The sequence below is a fragment of the Grammomys surdaster genome, unplaced genomic scaffold, assembly GCF_004785775.1.
Source record: "Grammomys surdaster isolate TR1022 unplaced genomic scaffold, NIH_TR_1.0 335, whole genome shotgun sequence".
Taxonomy (NCBI): domain Eukaryota; kingdom Metazoa; phylum Chordata; class Mammalia; order Rodentia; family Muridae; genus Grammomys; species Grammomys surdaster.
The window spans coordinates 784,283-798,059 of NW_021604754.1; the positions used below are offsets into that span (position 1 = coordinate 784,283).

Here is a 13,777-nt window from a genome sequence, read left to right on the forward strand (position 1 = left end):
TGAGAGAGAGAGAGAGAGAGAGAGAGAGAGAGAGAGAGAGAGAGGAGGATAGTATTACGTATAAGACATAAAAATGGAGGGGAGGCCAGGGCTGAGGGCTACTTAAGGTAGAGACATACACATGGAATGGGGTGAGAAGACAGTAGACAGCAAGACGAATAGCAAGTAGTAGTAATCCATAGCTCTATATAAAACTAACGATATATGAAAAAGCCATCTTGAAAACTACTATTTTATGAGCTTACTTAAAAAAATACCATCTTATTACATTATAAACACTGGCATGTCAGACATGGTTCAGAAGACAGGTTCGGGGTATCCAGTGGCCCAAGTGAAGTGTGAGAGTTTACAAAGCAGTAGGGTGAACAGCCAGTCATCTTCCCTCTGAGGCATTCTCTCTGTTGAGAGGCTTTAGAAATGGCATTACCATTTACCTAGGAACCTCTCGAATTCAGTGTTTTTAATAGCTGAGTAATACTCCATTGTGTAAATATACCACAGTTTTTTAATCCATTCCTCAGTTGAAGGACATCTGGGTTCTTTCCAGCTCCTGACTATTATAAATAAGGCTGCTATGAACATAGTTGAGCATATGTCCTTGTTATATGTTCGAGCACCTTCTGGGTATATGCCTAAGAGTGGTATAGCTGGATCCTCAGGTAATGCTATGTCCAATTTTCTGAGGAACCGCCACCCTGATTTCCAAAGTGGTTGCACCATCTTGCAGTCCCACCAACAATGGAGGAGTGTTCCTCTTTCTCCACACCCTCGCCAGCATCTACTATCACCTGAGTTTTTAGTCTTAGCCATTCTGACTGGTGTGAGATGGAATCTCAGGGTTGTTTTGATTTGCATTTCCCTGACGACTAAGGATACTGAACATTTCTTTAGGTGCTTCTCGGCCATTCGAGTTTCTTCCACTGAAAATTCTTTGTTAAGCTCTATACCCCATTTTTTAATAGGGTAATTTGGTTGTCTGGAGTCTAATTTCTTGAGTTCTTTATATATATTGGATATTAGCCCTCTATCAGATGAAGGATTGGTAAAGATCTTTTCCCAATTTGTTGGTTGTCATTTTGTCCTATTGACAGTGTCCTTTGCCTTACAGAAACTTTGCAATTTTAAGAAGTCCCATTTGTCAATTCTTGATCTTAGAGCATATGCCATTGGTGTTCTGTTCAGGAACTTTTCCCCTGTGCCCAAGTATTCGAGTCTCTTCCCCACCTTCTCTTCTAAAAGAACACACATGGTATTCACTCACTGATTATTGAATATTAGCCCAGAACCTTGAAATGCCCAAGATGCAACTCACACGCCACATGAAGCTCATAAAGAAGGAAGACCAAGTGGGGGTGATTCGGTCCTTCTTAGAAGGAGCAACAAAATACTCAAGGGAGCAAATATGGAGACAAAGTGAGGGACAGAAACTGAAGGAGGGGCCGTCTGAAGACCACTCCACCTGAGTATCCATCCCATGTGCAGTCACCAAAGGTAGATGCTGATGTGGAAGTCAGGAAGTGCATGCTGATAAGAGCCTGATATGGATGTCTCCTCAGAGGTCTTCAAGAGTCTGACATATTCAGAGGCAGATGCTCACAACTAGCCATTGAACTGATCATGGGGTTCTCAATGGAGGAGTTAGAGTGAAGACTGAAGGAGCTGAAAGGGTTTGTGGCCCCATGAGGAGAGCAACAATACCAACCAACCACAGCTCCCAGGGTCTAAACCACCAGCCTGGGAGCACTTATGGAGGGATCCAGCGCTTCAGTTGAATATGTAAGAGTGGAGGGCCCTGCTGGGCATAGGTGGAAGATGAGATCCTTGACCTCATGAAGGCTGGATGCCCCAGGGGGTGGGAATTTTGAGGGTGGGGAGGTGGGAGTAGGGGGGTAGATAGAGGTTACATCCACAGAGAAGAAGGAGGAGGGGTGAGGGTATTGGGGGTTCCTGGGTGGGTGGGGGATGGGGTAAGGGGACAACATATGAAATGTAAATAAAACATCCAATAAAATAAGTTAAAAAAAAAGAAATGGTATTACCTAGTTTTAACTAAACTAGCTTTCACAGAATGGCGTTCCACTTGGGACTATGGGGTGGGGATAGAATTTGCAATAATACAATCTAATCAGCATACAAAAAATACATTGGCAGAAACTCATTTATTTATAATCTGTTTCTGTCCAAGATAATACCAAGAAACATATACCATGCCATGTGGCAATGAAGTGTGTCCCCAAATTGATGTATCCCTAAATTGCAATTATCAAAATGATTTAATATAGAGATTTGTAAACATTAGTAATAGTGCTTGTCTTGCCTATAATATACATCATGCCTTGAGAAATTAGTTAATAGCAGTTGGACATATATAAAAATTACATATATTTAAGTTCAAAATTTACTGTTTGAGTATCACTATTGAACAGTTCTAAGAAATATACATAATCTTTAAAAAGTTTAACTATAGGTATTCTTTTAGATGATATTCCTTTCAGATACTATGAATAATCAAACAAAAGTCTCAGTGCTGGATAGGGGATATAGTTCCCTGAGTTATTGACCAGAGAGTTCTCAGAGGTGCCCCGAACAACACAAGGTTTTCCCAGTGCTCTTGGTTGCCTACCAGAACTTGATGATAAGAACCTGCTGTTAAAGGTATTGTATGCTATGGTCACAGGAAACGGTGCTGAGCGGCAAACTTCCTCCCTACTGTACCAGAGGCATGTGCAAGTTGCTGGGGGAAAGAACATCATCAGCGTTACTCAGCTGTGACTCTCATAAGCTATATAATTCGCATATCTTTGAAAATATGTCCTCCAGTGTAGCAGTAGTATGATTCTTACGGAGGTTACTAGCTGTTTTCTGATTGTATATATGGCCTGTTCCACAAACGGTGACTTCTTTTGGTTCCGTAATTCTGGTTAAGAGTCTCTGACTGGGGAGGTCTTTGACCACAAAGGGTATCCCAAGCAACTGTTAATCCTGCTAAACAGTCATGTTATCAAGTTACCTTCTCACTACTCATGTTTATACCACAGATGAGAGCTTGCACCCAGATGTTATCAGAAAAGTTTCTTACTACAGTGGGTCTTGGTCACTTCAGAAACCTAACCAGCGGCAGTAGTGGTAGAATATTTAGTGATAAATGAGAGAGCTATATCACTCCACCATGATTCAGAGAACATGGCAGAAAAGAAGGCATAAAGAAATTAAGAGAAAGATATACAGTGGACAGACATCTTCATTACAGGACGTATAAGTTACAATCATGACCCCATTAGAGTTGAGGTTATCTGTACATGGTGAGACATTTTAAGATGGGTGGGGCAGGCTCATGGTTGTTAGGAAAGAGTTGTCATATTCTGTTCTCATGTCTGTAATACATATATGCTGCACTTGCTCTACTAAATAACTTTTCACCTATGTTCTCATTAAACTCAATGGGCCACACACAAAAAGACATGAAAGTAGGAGGGTACTTGCTACAAGAGGTTCCAGAGGGGGAAGATAGAGAATCAGAGATAAACTGAAGATAAAGATAACTCAAATTAATTATGTAACTATTTGAAGATGTCAAACAATAAAAAATCTTTATAAATTTAGAAATAAAGGATGGAACCTAAGGCAGTAAATTCTTGTCTTAAATTTTTCATATACAGTCCACTAATTCTTTGGAACAAAACTACTTAAATTCAACAAAATTTTGTTATGAATAACTGAATCAATATTTTTATGTTAAAAAAGTCTTCAAATATAAAGGAAAAAACATGGAAGATCATTAATTAAAAGCATATTTACTTATCTATAAATTAATGTTTTAACATTATCAGATAAATTATGATCATGAAAGAGAGTAATTCTTTGCCTGTGAAATTTACTAACTTTTCTGTTAGCTGGCTTTGGCAGCAAAGCACCCATTTATAATTCGTTTCAGCTTATCGCATATTTGTTGAGTACTTAATAGATGTAAACCATTGTCTTGTATGCATCAGGAATTAATATTTATTAAGATACAATTCTTGCCTAGGAGTAACCTATAATATATGTGAAAAATTAGTTAAGGAAGGCAGAATGTAAAGTGGGCTCATACTTTGGATTAAAAAATATGAAGGATTTTATAGAGGTAGAACTAATGCAATAGATAAATTTTAGAGACGCGAAGATGAAAAAAGAATGAATATAGTTAATCACAAAATATTATTAGAGCATTCAGAAGAGGCGGGGAACCCACTGAGCTAGATAACATGTGTTTTGAAGGAATTTCAGTGTCAGGTAAAGTTATGCACAGGCTACAGCATGGAGCTTCATGCATAGCACATAGTTAGTGCTCATTCAATTATTTTGGTGATCTTCAAATTAATCAGCAAAGTTCAGTTGGTGTTTATAGTCATTATTTTGAGTCTAACGTGTTTGGTTTCAGAATTTTTAAGAAAGTGAATTTCTGTACTATAAAATTGTAAATATTGTGGGAAGGACCCTATGTCCTTGCCATGGATCTGAAACAGGGTGGATATGTGAAAGGATATAAGATAAGGGAAGAACAAAGACAAAGTGCAATTAGGGACCAACTAGAGCCATGAAGATGCACTCATACTCTTTGGTGATAAGCTTTAGGGAAGTTAAATTCAGTCTGTTAGATAAACTAAATGATCAGCAATCACAAGTAGTTGATATTCAGATGGAAATATATATGTAAGAGCTGCAAATTCTTCATTAATGTCTCTAAAATTATTTAGCACATGTATGACTAGATTTATGCTAAATTTTACATGAGGAGTTGATTACAAATTAACCATTGTCCTTATTTTATTTCATATCCTCTTTGCCTCAATATTGTGTTTCCATACTTTTGTTTTACCTAATTACTTGAAAATCACTTTCCAAGACTGTGACTTATCTGTTTTGAAGTTTTGAAGTACCTTTTAATCAATGCTCTTTCTTTATAGGTTTTAAGTTCCTTAAAAGAAAGATAATAGCACCTATAGTAGAAAGTTATGGGTAGATAAAATTAGATCACATTTAAATAATTCATTAGTGCAATATACATATGCTTAGTTATCATTATAATAAGTATTTTAACAAATGTTTGTTAAAGTAAATTCAAATTTTTTTGACAGCAAGTTTTGCAGATTCTACATTCCAAATAATCTCTAAAATTTTTGTTGATTATTCAACATGTTTTCCTGGAACTTATGAATTGATGATTTTGTAGCATAAGACATTCAGTTAAACTCCGACTTCTTTTTGTTCTCCTCTGCCTCCATAAAAGCGTTTTTTAAGCAATAAAGGATGGCTATCAAGATTTTATAACACAATTGACCTTGAGTATGTACCATAGTGGTATCATGGATTACTTTTTAGAGGTTAATTTCAGACCCATGGCCCTTTATAAGCCAAATATACATAATTTGTTACTGAAGTAAGAAAATGGCAAAGAGTAAGGTAGTATCTAAATGCCACCAATATATCTTTCTTTGATCACTTGGTAGAGCAATGAAGTCACTACACAGATTGGTGAAAGCATATGCAATTGATATGACTTTGAATTTCGTCAAAATTTTAGACAATATTTAGGTTATGTAATGTTCATTTGAATCTATTTAAATAATTCCTAGAAAGTCTAGGCTTTTATCTAGCTAATGAATGCAGAAAAGTAAAGTAAGTTCATATGATCTCAATGTATGTGCTATTTCAAAAATGTTATAAAGTTTCAGAACTCATTGGATGACAAAAAATCAAACTCAAAGTAAGACAGTAGATGAGTGTCACTGCTGTGACACTGTCACCATCTGTGATAGCTGGCTAAGGTGGGAATATATTGCTTGGGTTACCATTAACACTGATACATTATTGTTAGTAAAGATAGATAACAGTTTATCATAAGATGATAGCTTGTAAAGGGGTACTTGATGAAGTGGTACATTAATTAGTTTTGTAATATTTGTCATTCTAACTGAAAAATGTGGATTCAAAAAATGATAGTGATTTAGCTTACTGCTACAACACGTATCTATTATGTGTGAAGCCCTGGGAATTTAAAAAAAATCCACAAAACTACTTAAATCCTTCCCCTAAAATATGACATCTGCAATATAGGTAATTTACAGAAGGCATTTAATAATTGTCTACTGAATCAAGTTGCATTAGCAAGAATAGATAACTCAGAACAATACTTAAACCTGACAATTATTTCACAGGCACGTGAAACTGGAGTAAGTATTCACACTTATTCTTGTACAAGCTCACATTCAGGGAACTGAAGACATGCCACATAGAATACCTGAGACTGTGCAGGGCAGCAAATCCAGCAAAGAACTTGCCTGGCACACAAGAAGTTCTGAATTTAATCTCTAGCACCGAAATAATAAAACAAGACCAATCAAATAACATCTTCCAAAAAGTATTACCTTCTTATAAATCAAGCTAAACATGGCTATCCTCATCTGCATTCCAATGCGATGAAGGCCAAAAATAGCTGGGTGCAGAAGCAGCGTCCTGACAATGAAGAGAAGGCATAAGCCTATGCCTAGGTAAATGGCAATGGAACGTTCCACCTTGTTTTCTGGATCATAGGATGCTATGATTCTTCCTAGCAAGACGGGCTGGACGGCCTTGGTAACTTCCTGCAGAAGGAGAAAGCAGAGATGAAATTTCATTTCCTGCTCTTAAAATACCCTCACAATTTAATTATGAGAATTTTATCTTTACAGAGAATTTAAAATAACTTTACAGAGAAGGTCAGACAATCTATGAAACTGCTGATGGTGTCTTTGTCCATACTCTGAAATAAGACTTGGCTATTAGTTTACAGCAAAAGTCATTTAGAGACAAGTTTGTGTGCAGTGTTCACTAAAACCTGCATGAACAGTGATTATATTGATGAAGTGGTACATTAATTAGTAGTAACTACATATCACCAAACCATTGCTAAAATATGTCCCAGATGATTTTACGAGAACACTCAGTCTATGTAGGAACTATTTTCACTATGAAGAAATGGAGGCCAAAGAAAGCAAAACACTAAAAAATTTCAAAATGAACATGTCAAGTATTTAGAGTCATAGCATTATGTACAGAGGGAACAGCTTCTTAAGATTACTGCCATTAAGCAGAGCTGGAGTCAGAGGGAAGAACATGCCAGCACTATTGGTATTTAAAGCCAGCCACTTGGGTACTGTTGCTTTCCTTTCCCAGTGAGGAGCTAGGTGTGGGCTTCAGTAAAGGTGTGCACTAGAGCACTCTACCTTGGGCCAGTTTCCAACAAATCCATAAACTTTTCAATAGTCCGAAGCTGATTACTAACCAAGCTATTCAACCAAGTCATCCCTTCTAAATGTACATGGACAGATTTGAACCCAGAAACCTAAATCTCATCAATTCAGATAAACAACCTTTGAATTAGGAAAAAAAGAATATCTCCCATTTTTTGTTTTAAAATAACTTAGTAAAATAGAAACCTGGGGCTAAATCTTGCAAGAAGATTAGGACAGACGTGATGCTAATTAAAAGTGTTGTAATTCAAATGCGTACCTCTGAGCCTGGCTGACCCACTCCAGTGCTGCTCAGCAATCCCAGCTCTTACCTTAATTTGCTTTTCATTGATGGCTGTTCCAAGTCTCAAGTGCCAATCTACCTGGCCCAGCAGTCCCAAAACCATAACCAAGCTTTCTACATCACCTTTATCCTCACAGGGAATAACTGCCATTGATCATTGGCTTTGTGTAGCTGCTTATTCTATACTTTATGTACAGTACTTCATTTTATAGTACTATAATTCAAAGCTCAGAATATAAGACAAGATTCCAACCTTTGAAAAAGCTCCCAAGACAATCACAAAGCTGAGATATAATTATTTTCTTTTATGTGCCATGTTTTAAATGGATTTGCATTATGCCAAATGAAAAGGCAGGTATCAAAATGAATTTCTAACCTCTTACTTAGTTACAATACACCAATTATTTGTGATATTTAATAAATAAAACTTGATTTTTAAAACATATATAAAATATTTCTTAGCATAAATCATCTTACATGTGCATCACATTTTATTACACAGCTAAACATCCGTTAACCTATTTCGATGTTGAATCACACTGGAGACTAAGCAGGCATATGCAGGGTGATATGGCCAAGCTGTGGTTTTTAAATGTCATAAAAAGATTCTCATAATGTGCTTTCGTTAAAAACCTAAAGGCATTTTTTACATTTATCCCTATACATATCATATAATTACCTCATTTATTTTAAATATTATCTAACATGCCTTCTTAAAAATATATCAGCTTGTCTATTCCTGCATTGAGACAAATGTGCTATTTCTATTTTTAAGCTGTTATAATCTTGATTGTTTTGTAAGATGAGAGAGATACAGTTAGAAACTATATTAAATATCATATTGTACTATGTATATAATTATTTCTAAGAAATCATTCTTGATTGTGAGTGATTTCAAAGACCATCCTGAGTAAAAATAAATATTTAAAATTTTTCCTTTTAATAAAGAGGTTTTTTTTCAAGTTATAAGTTATAAGCTTATATGTTTTTCTTCTGTTGACTGGTTGAACTAAACTCTCCGCTAAGGTTAGATCCCCATTACAGTTTTCAATAACCTACTTTCTTTATCATAATAGGTTTATTTGCTTAACTATTTGATTGCAACTTAATACAGTAATTCTAGCTTGCATTACCGTGAATGGCATGCTTATTTTACATATTGCTACTAATGAGTTAGATCTCCTCTTGCCTCAAATAACAAGTCGTACTCATCTTTTGAATAATACAAGTCATTTCACAAGGACACGGACATTATTACTCTGGAAGAGTATATATTTCCACAGTAAGATTCAGTTTGTTTCTTCACTGGAAACCTTCAATGGACAGACAGTATGTAGATAACAACATAAACCTCAGTAGCACATAGTGCTGTCATTATTCAAGGGCAAACCCAGCACTTTTAGACTCTCTCCTTCTATCATTTTCCCCTAATCTCTCTTATGTATCATGTTCTCTAATATTTACAACGTAACCATTCATAGATCCACATGACATTTTTTAAATGTGGAAAAAACAATGGTAACTGACGCCTAGCTTAATCTGTAAAACACAGTCCTTTTCAAAAATCAGCACTGGTACATGTGAGCTGCTTATCCTCTGCTTCTCAGACTATTTTCAGAAATGAAAGTTCCCTCATTTTTACCACATGGAAATAGTACTTCAAACAGAATTGTATCCAATAGTTTTCTATTTCTATAATGTAAAATTATTTTAAATAAGATAATATTCAATTAAATACTTTAATAATATTATCAGTATAAATAAAAACAGAATTTTCTTAATTGTTTTCCTCAGAAATAAAAGAAGTTTAATACTAATGTTTAAGACAATAAGAACACTAAATTCAGAATCATAAAACTCAAATATACTTTTTACATTCATTCATTCATTCATTCATTTGTAATTTTATTTAATCTTTTTTTTACAGTCCAGATTTTATTCCCCTCCCGGTCCAACCTCTAACTGTTCCCCATCCCATACCTCCTTCCCACTCTCCTGTCTCCACGAGGATGTCCCCACCTCCCTACTCCCACTCCACCAGACCTCCCCACTACCTAATAAATAAACAAATTTTACATTACGTTTATTTTTAAGAATTTTATACATGAACACACACACAATTACTTCTACCACTCTCTCCCTCACTTCCAACTCCATCCATGTCCCATCTGACTCCCTCACTAGTTCATGACCTCTTCCTTATTATTCTTATTCCAGTATATTTACTCTGTGTCACTTCAGTCACTTCTATTGTTCGGACAGTTCTCCTTATTGGCAAACTCTAGTAATCTAGAAGGATCTCTCCTATAGCATCATCCCTGGAAGCTTGACCTGAGTCTTGGAGTACTACACAGAAGCTCAGTAATACCTAAGGTAATTTTACTAGTCCATTTCTTTCCATGACCATAGATATTTCTTTTTTCTGCTACGAGAGACATAGAACTCAATATTGTGAGTTCAAAGGACCATCTGGGGCCAGGAATTCTGACACATGACCATAATACTATCTAGGAAGGCTGCAAAATGAGGATTATGAATTCTAGGCCGGTCTACATACACTTCCTTCCCACCAAAAAAAAAAAAAACTGAGTTAAGTAATCATGTAAAAACCAGCTAAAGGACTTGCACTCATGGTGGAAATAATTATGGTCTCAGAGCAGCCTACCAGGGGACATTTGAATGCACTTTCAGAACAAAGCTCTAAGTCACTGTTGATGCATACATATCTTTGAATCACCTCCATTGTACCTGGCAAATAATCAGATGCTTTTAGAGATCACAGGTTGTCTGTGTTGAGTGGATACTCGGACAATACATAAAAGTCCAGACAAAAACAGAAGGGTAGACTTAGGCTTGCTGCTAAATTATATGGAATTTATCTTTATACAAAAAGAGAGAAAGAAAGAAAGAAAGAAAGAAAGAAAGAAAGAAAGAAAGAAAGAAGGAAAGAAAGAGAGGGAGAGAGAGAGAGGGAGGGAACGAGGAAGGGAGGGAAGGAGAGAGGAAGAAAAGGAAAGGAAAAAAAAAAGATCATGATGTGGGCCTGGGGATTTAGCCCAGGAGTGATTGCCTAAGTAGCATGTGAGGTTTGAGAGTTTCTTGTGCAACCACTAAGTAATAGTATCACCTTCACTTGTTATAAGTACATTTTATATATATATTTATATTTAAAATATTAGGGCTGATGATAGTGAGAAATCAACTAACAGAATAGCAATGTATAATTAGCAAGCTGTGAATATCACAGTAACCATGAAATGAATAATTTGATAAACACTATCTGTATCTGTTAAAGTTCCGACAAAGCTGAATCACAACACTGCTTGTTGACCTAAGAAAAATCTTCCCCCAGAATCATGAATCAAGAAGAGTTGATTAACACAAGCGTTGGAGGCAGGAAAACAAAAGAACACTGCCTACTATGACCACATAACATTCTTCTGAAATGTCTAGCCAAGATAATTTAATAAGAAAAATGATTGCTATACATTATATAAAAAGTAAAAAGCACCTGTATAAAATGGAATGTGATAGATTCCAAAAACTATTAGGTACATTTTAAACACTAACTGAACTAAAAAACCCTAAATTTGCAAATATTATGTTTCACCTAATCAATTTTATTAGATTACTGTAATCACATAAAAATTTCAAGTATATTTTTAAAATAAATGTGCACCAGGATACTATCTATTTATATTGTCACTAGAGTTATGACATATACACTACCTTCCTAGTGAGTATATCTAAGCAATAAATATTTTTCATTAAATCAAAATGGTCCTTCCGGTCAGCTCCTGAGCACTGAGTATATCTTGAGCTTCAATTCTGCACCCAATCCCACAAAACCCAGAGAAGGTGGGACTCCCAGGAGCTCTAACATGCTCAGGAACATAGGATCATAGGATCATAGGATCTCAGGGATTGGTCACACCAGGATTTCTAGATCTCAGAGGCAGCCTGACTCCCAGGAGCTCTTACACCCAGGATCTCAGAATCACAGGATCACAGAAACTGCTGGACTCTGAGGAGTTTTGACACAACCAAGATAACAGGAAAGACAGGCACCAGTCAGAGTCAGTGAGTGAAGGTAGCACTATAGATAACCAGATGGCAAAAGGCAAGCACAAGAACATAAGCATCAGCAACCAAGCGTACTTGGGATTATCAGAACCTAGTTCTCCACAATAGCAAGTCCTGAATACCCCATCACACTGGAAAAGGAAGAGTCAGACTTTAAATCACTTCTCATGATGATGATAGAGGACTTTAAGAAAGACATAAATAACAATCTCAAAGAAATTGAGGAGAACACAGGTAAACATGTAGAAGCCATTAAAGAGGAAACACAAAAATACCTTAAAGAATTACAAGAAAAATCACAACCAAACAGGAGATGGAATTAAACAAAAATCATCCAGGACATAAAAATGGAAGTAGAAACAATTAAGAAATCACAAAATGACATTACTCTAGAGATAGAAATACTAGGGAAAAAAATCAGGAGTCACAGATGCAAGCATCACCAAGAGAATATAAGAGATAGAAGAGAGAATCTCAGGTGCAGAAGATACCATAGAAAATAGTGACACAGCTGCCAAAGAAGACGCAAAATGCAAAAAGTTCCTAACCCAAAATATCCAAGAAATCCAGGACACAATGAGAAGACCAAATCTAAGGATAATAGGTATAGAAGAGAGTGAAGATTCCCAACTTCAAAGGCCAGTAAATATCTTCAACAAAATGATAGAAGAAAACTTCCCCAAACTAAAGAGATGCCCATAAACATACAAGAAGCCTACAAAACTCCAAATAGACTAGACCAGAAAAGAAATACCTCCTGTCACATAATAATCAAAACACAAAATGTACAAGACAAAGAAAGAATATTAAAAGCAGTAAGGGAAATAGGTAAAGTAACATATAAAGGCAGACCTATCAGAATTACACCAGACTTCTCACCAGAAACTCTAAAAGCCAGAAGATCCTAGACAGATGTCATACAGACCTTAAAAGAACACAAATGCCAGCCCAGGCTACAATACCCAGCAGAACTCTAAATTACCATAGATGGAGAAATCAAGATATTTCATTTTAAAGCCAAATTTATATAATATCTTTCCACAAATTCAGCACTACAAAGGATAACAGAGAGAAAACACCAATACAAGGAGGGAAATTATACCCTAGAAAAAGCAAGAAAGTAATCTTCTTTCAACAAATCCAAAAGAAGATAGACATAATTCCACCACTAGTAACAAAAATAATAGGAAACAACAATCACCTTTCCTTAATATTTGTTAACATCACAGAACTCAATTCCCCAATAAAAAGACATAGACTAACGGACTGGGTATGTAAACAGTACCCACCATTTTTCTGTATACAGGAAATGCACCTCAGTGACAAAGACAGACACTACCTTAGAGTAAAAGTCTGGAAAACAATTTTTAACCCAAATGGTTCTTGGAAACAAGCCAGAGTAGCTATTCCAATATCAAATAAAATTGACTTTCAACTTAAAGCTATCAAAAAAGATAGGAAGGACACTTCATACTCCTCAAAGGAAAAGTCAACCAAGATGAACTCTCAATTCTGAAGATCTATGCTCCAAATGCAAGGGCACTCACTTCCATAAAAGAAAGCTTACTAAAGCTCAAAGAACATATTGCACCTCACACAATAATAGTGGGGGATTTCAACACCACACTCTCAGCAATGGACAGATCATGTAACCATAAATAAAACAGAGAGACAGTGAAACTAAGAGAAGTTATGAACCAAATTGATTTAGTAGATATCTATAGAACATTTCATCCCAAAACAAAAGAAGATAACTTCTTCTCAGCTCCTCATGGTACCTTCTCCAAAACTGACCATATATTGACCACAAAACAGGCCTCAACAGATATAAGAAAACTGAAATAATCCCATGCATTCTTTCAGATCACCATAGATTGGGACTGGTCTTCAATAACAAAAAAACCAATGGAAAGCTCACATACACAAAGAAACTGAACAACGCTCTACTCAATGATAACTTGGTCAGGGAAGAAATAAAAAGAGAAATTAAAGAAGTTTTAGAATTTAATGAAAATGAAGACACATCATACCAATACTTATGGGACACAATGAAAGCAGTGCTAAGAGAAAAACTCATAGCTCTAAGTGCCTACAAAACAAGAAACTGGAGAGAGTATACAATACCAGCTTGACAACACAC

At 35.9% G+C, this 13,777-nt stretch overlaps 1 protein-coding gene across 1 annotated transcript in view; it reads right to left on the reverse strand.

The window, feature by feature from the left end:
- The window catches only part of Cftr (cystic fibrosis transmembrane conductance regulator), a 165,651-nt gene that overhangs the window by 100,476 nt on the left and 51,398 nt on the right, over positions 1 to 13,777 (reverse strand). Inside the window, exon 4 of the mRNA XM_028778439.1 lies at positions 6,408 to 6,623. Coding sequence (XP_028634272.1) covers positions 6,408 to 6,623 — 216 coding nt within the window. The remainder of the gene's footprint in view (positions 1 to 6,407; positions 6,624 to 13,777) is intronic.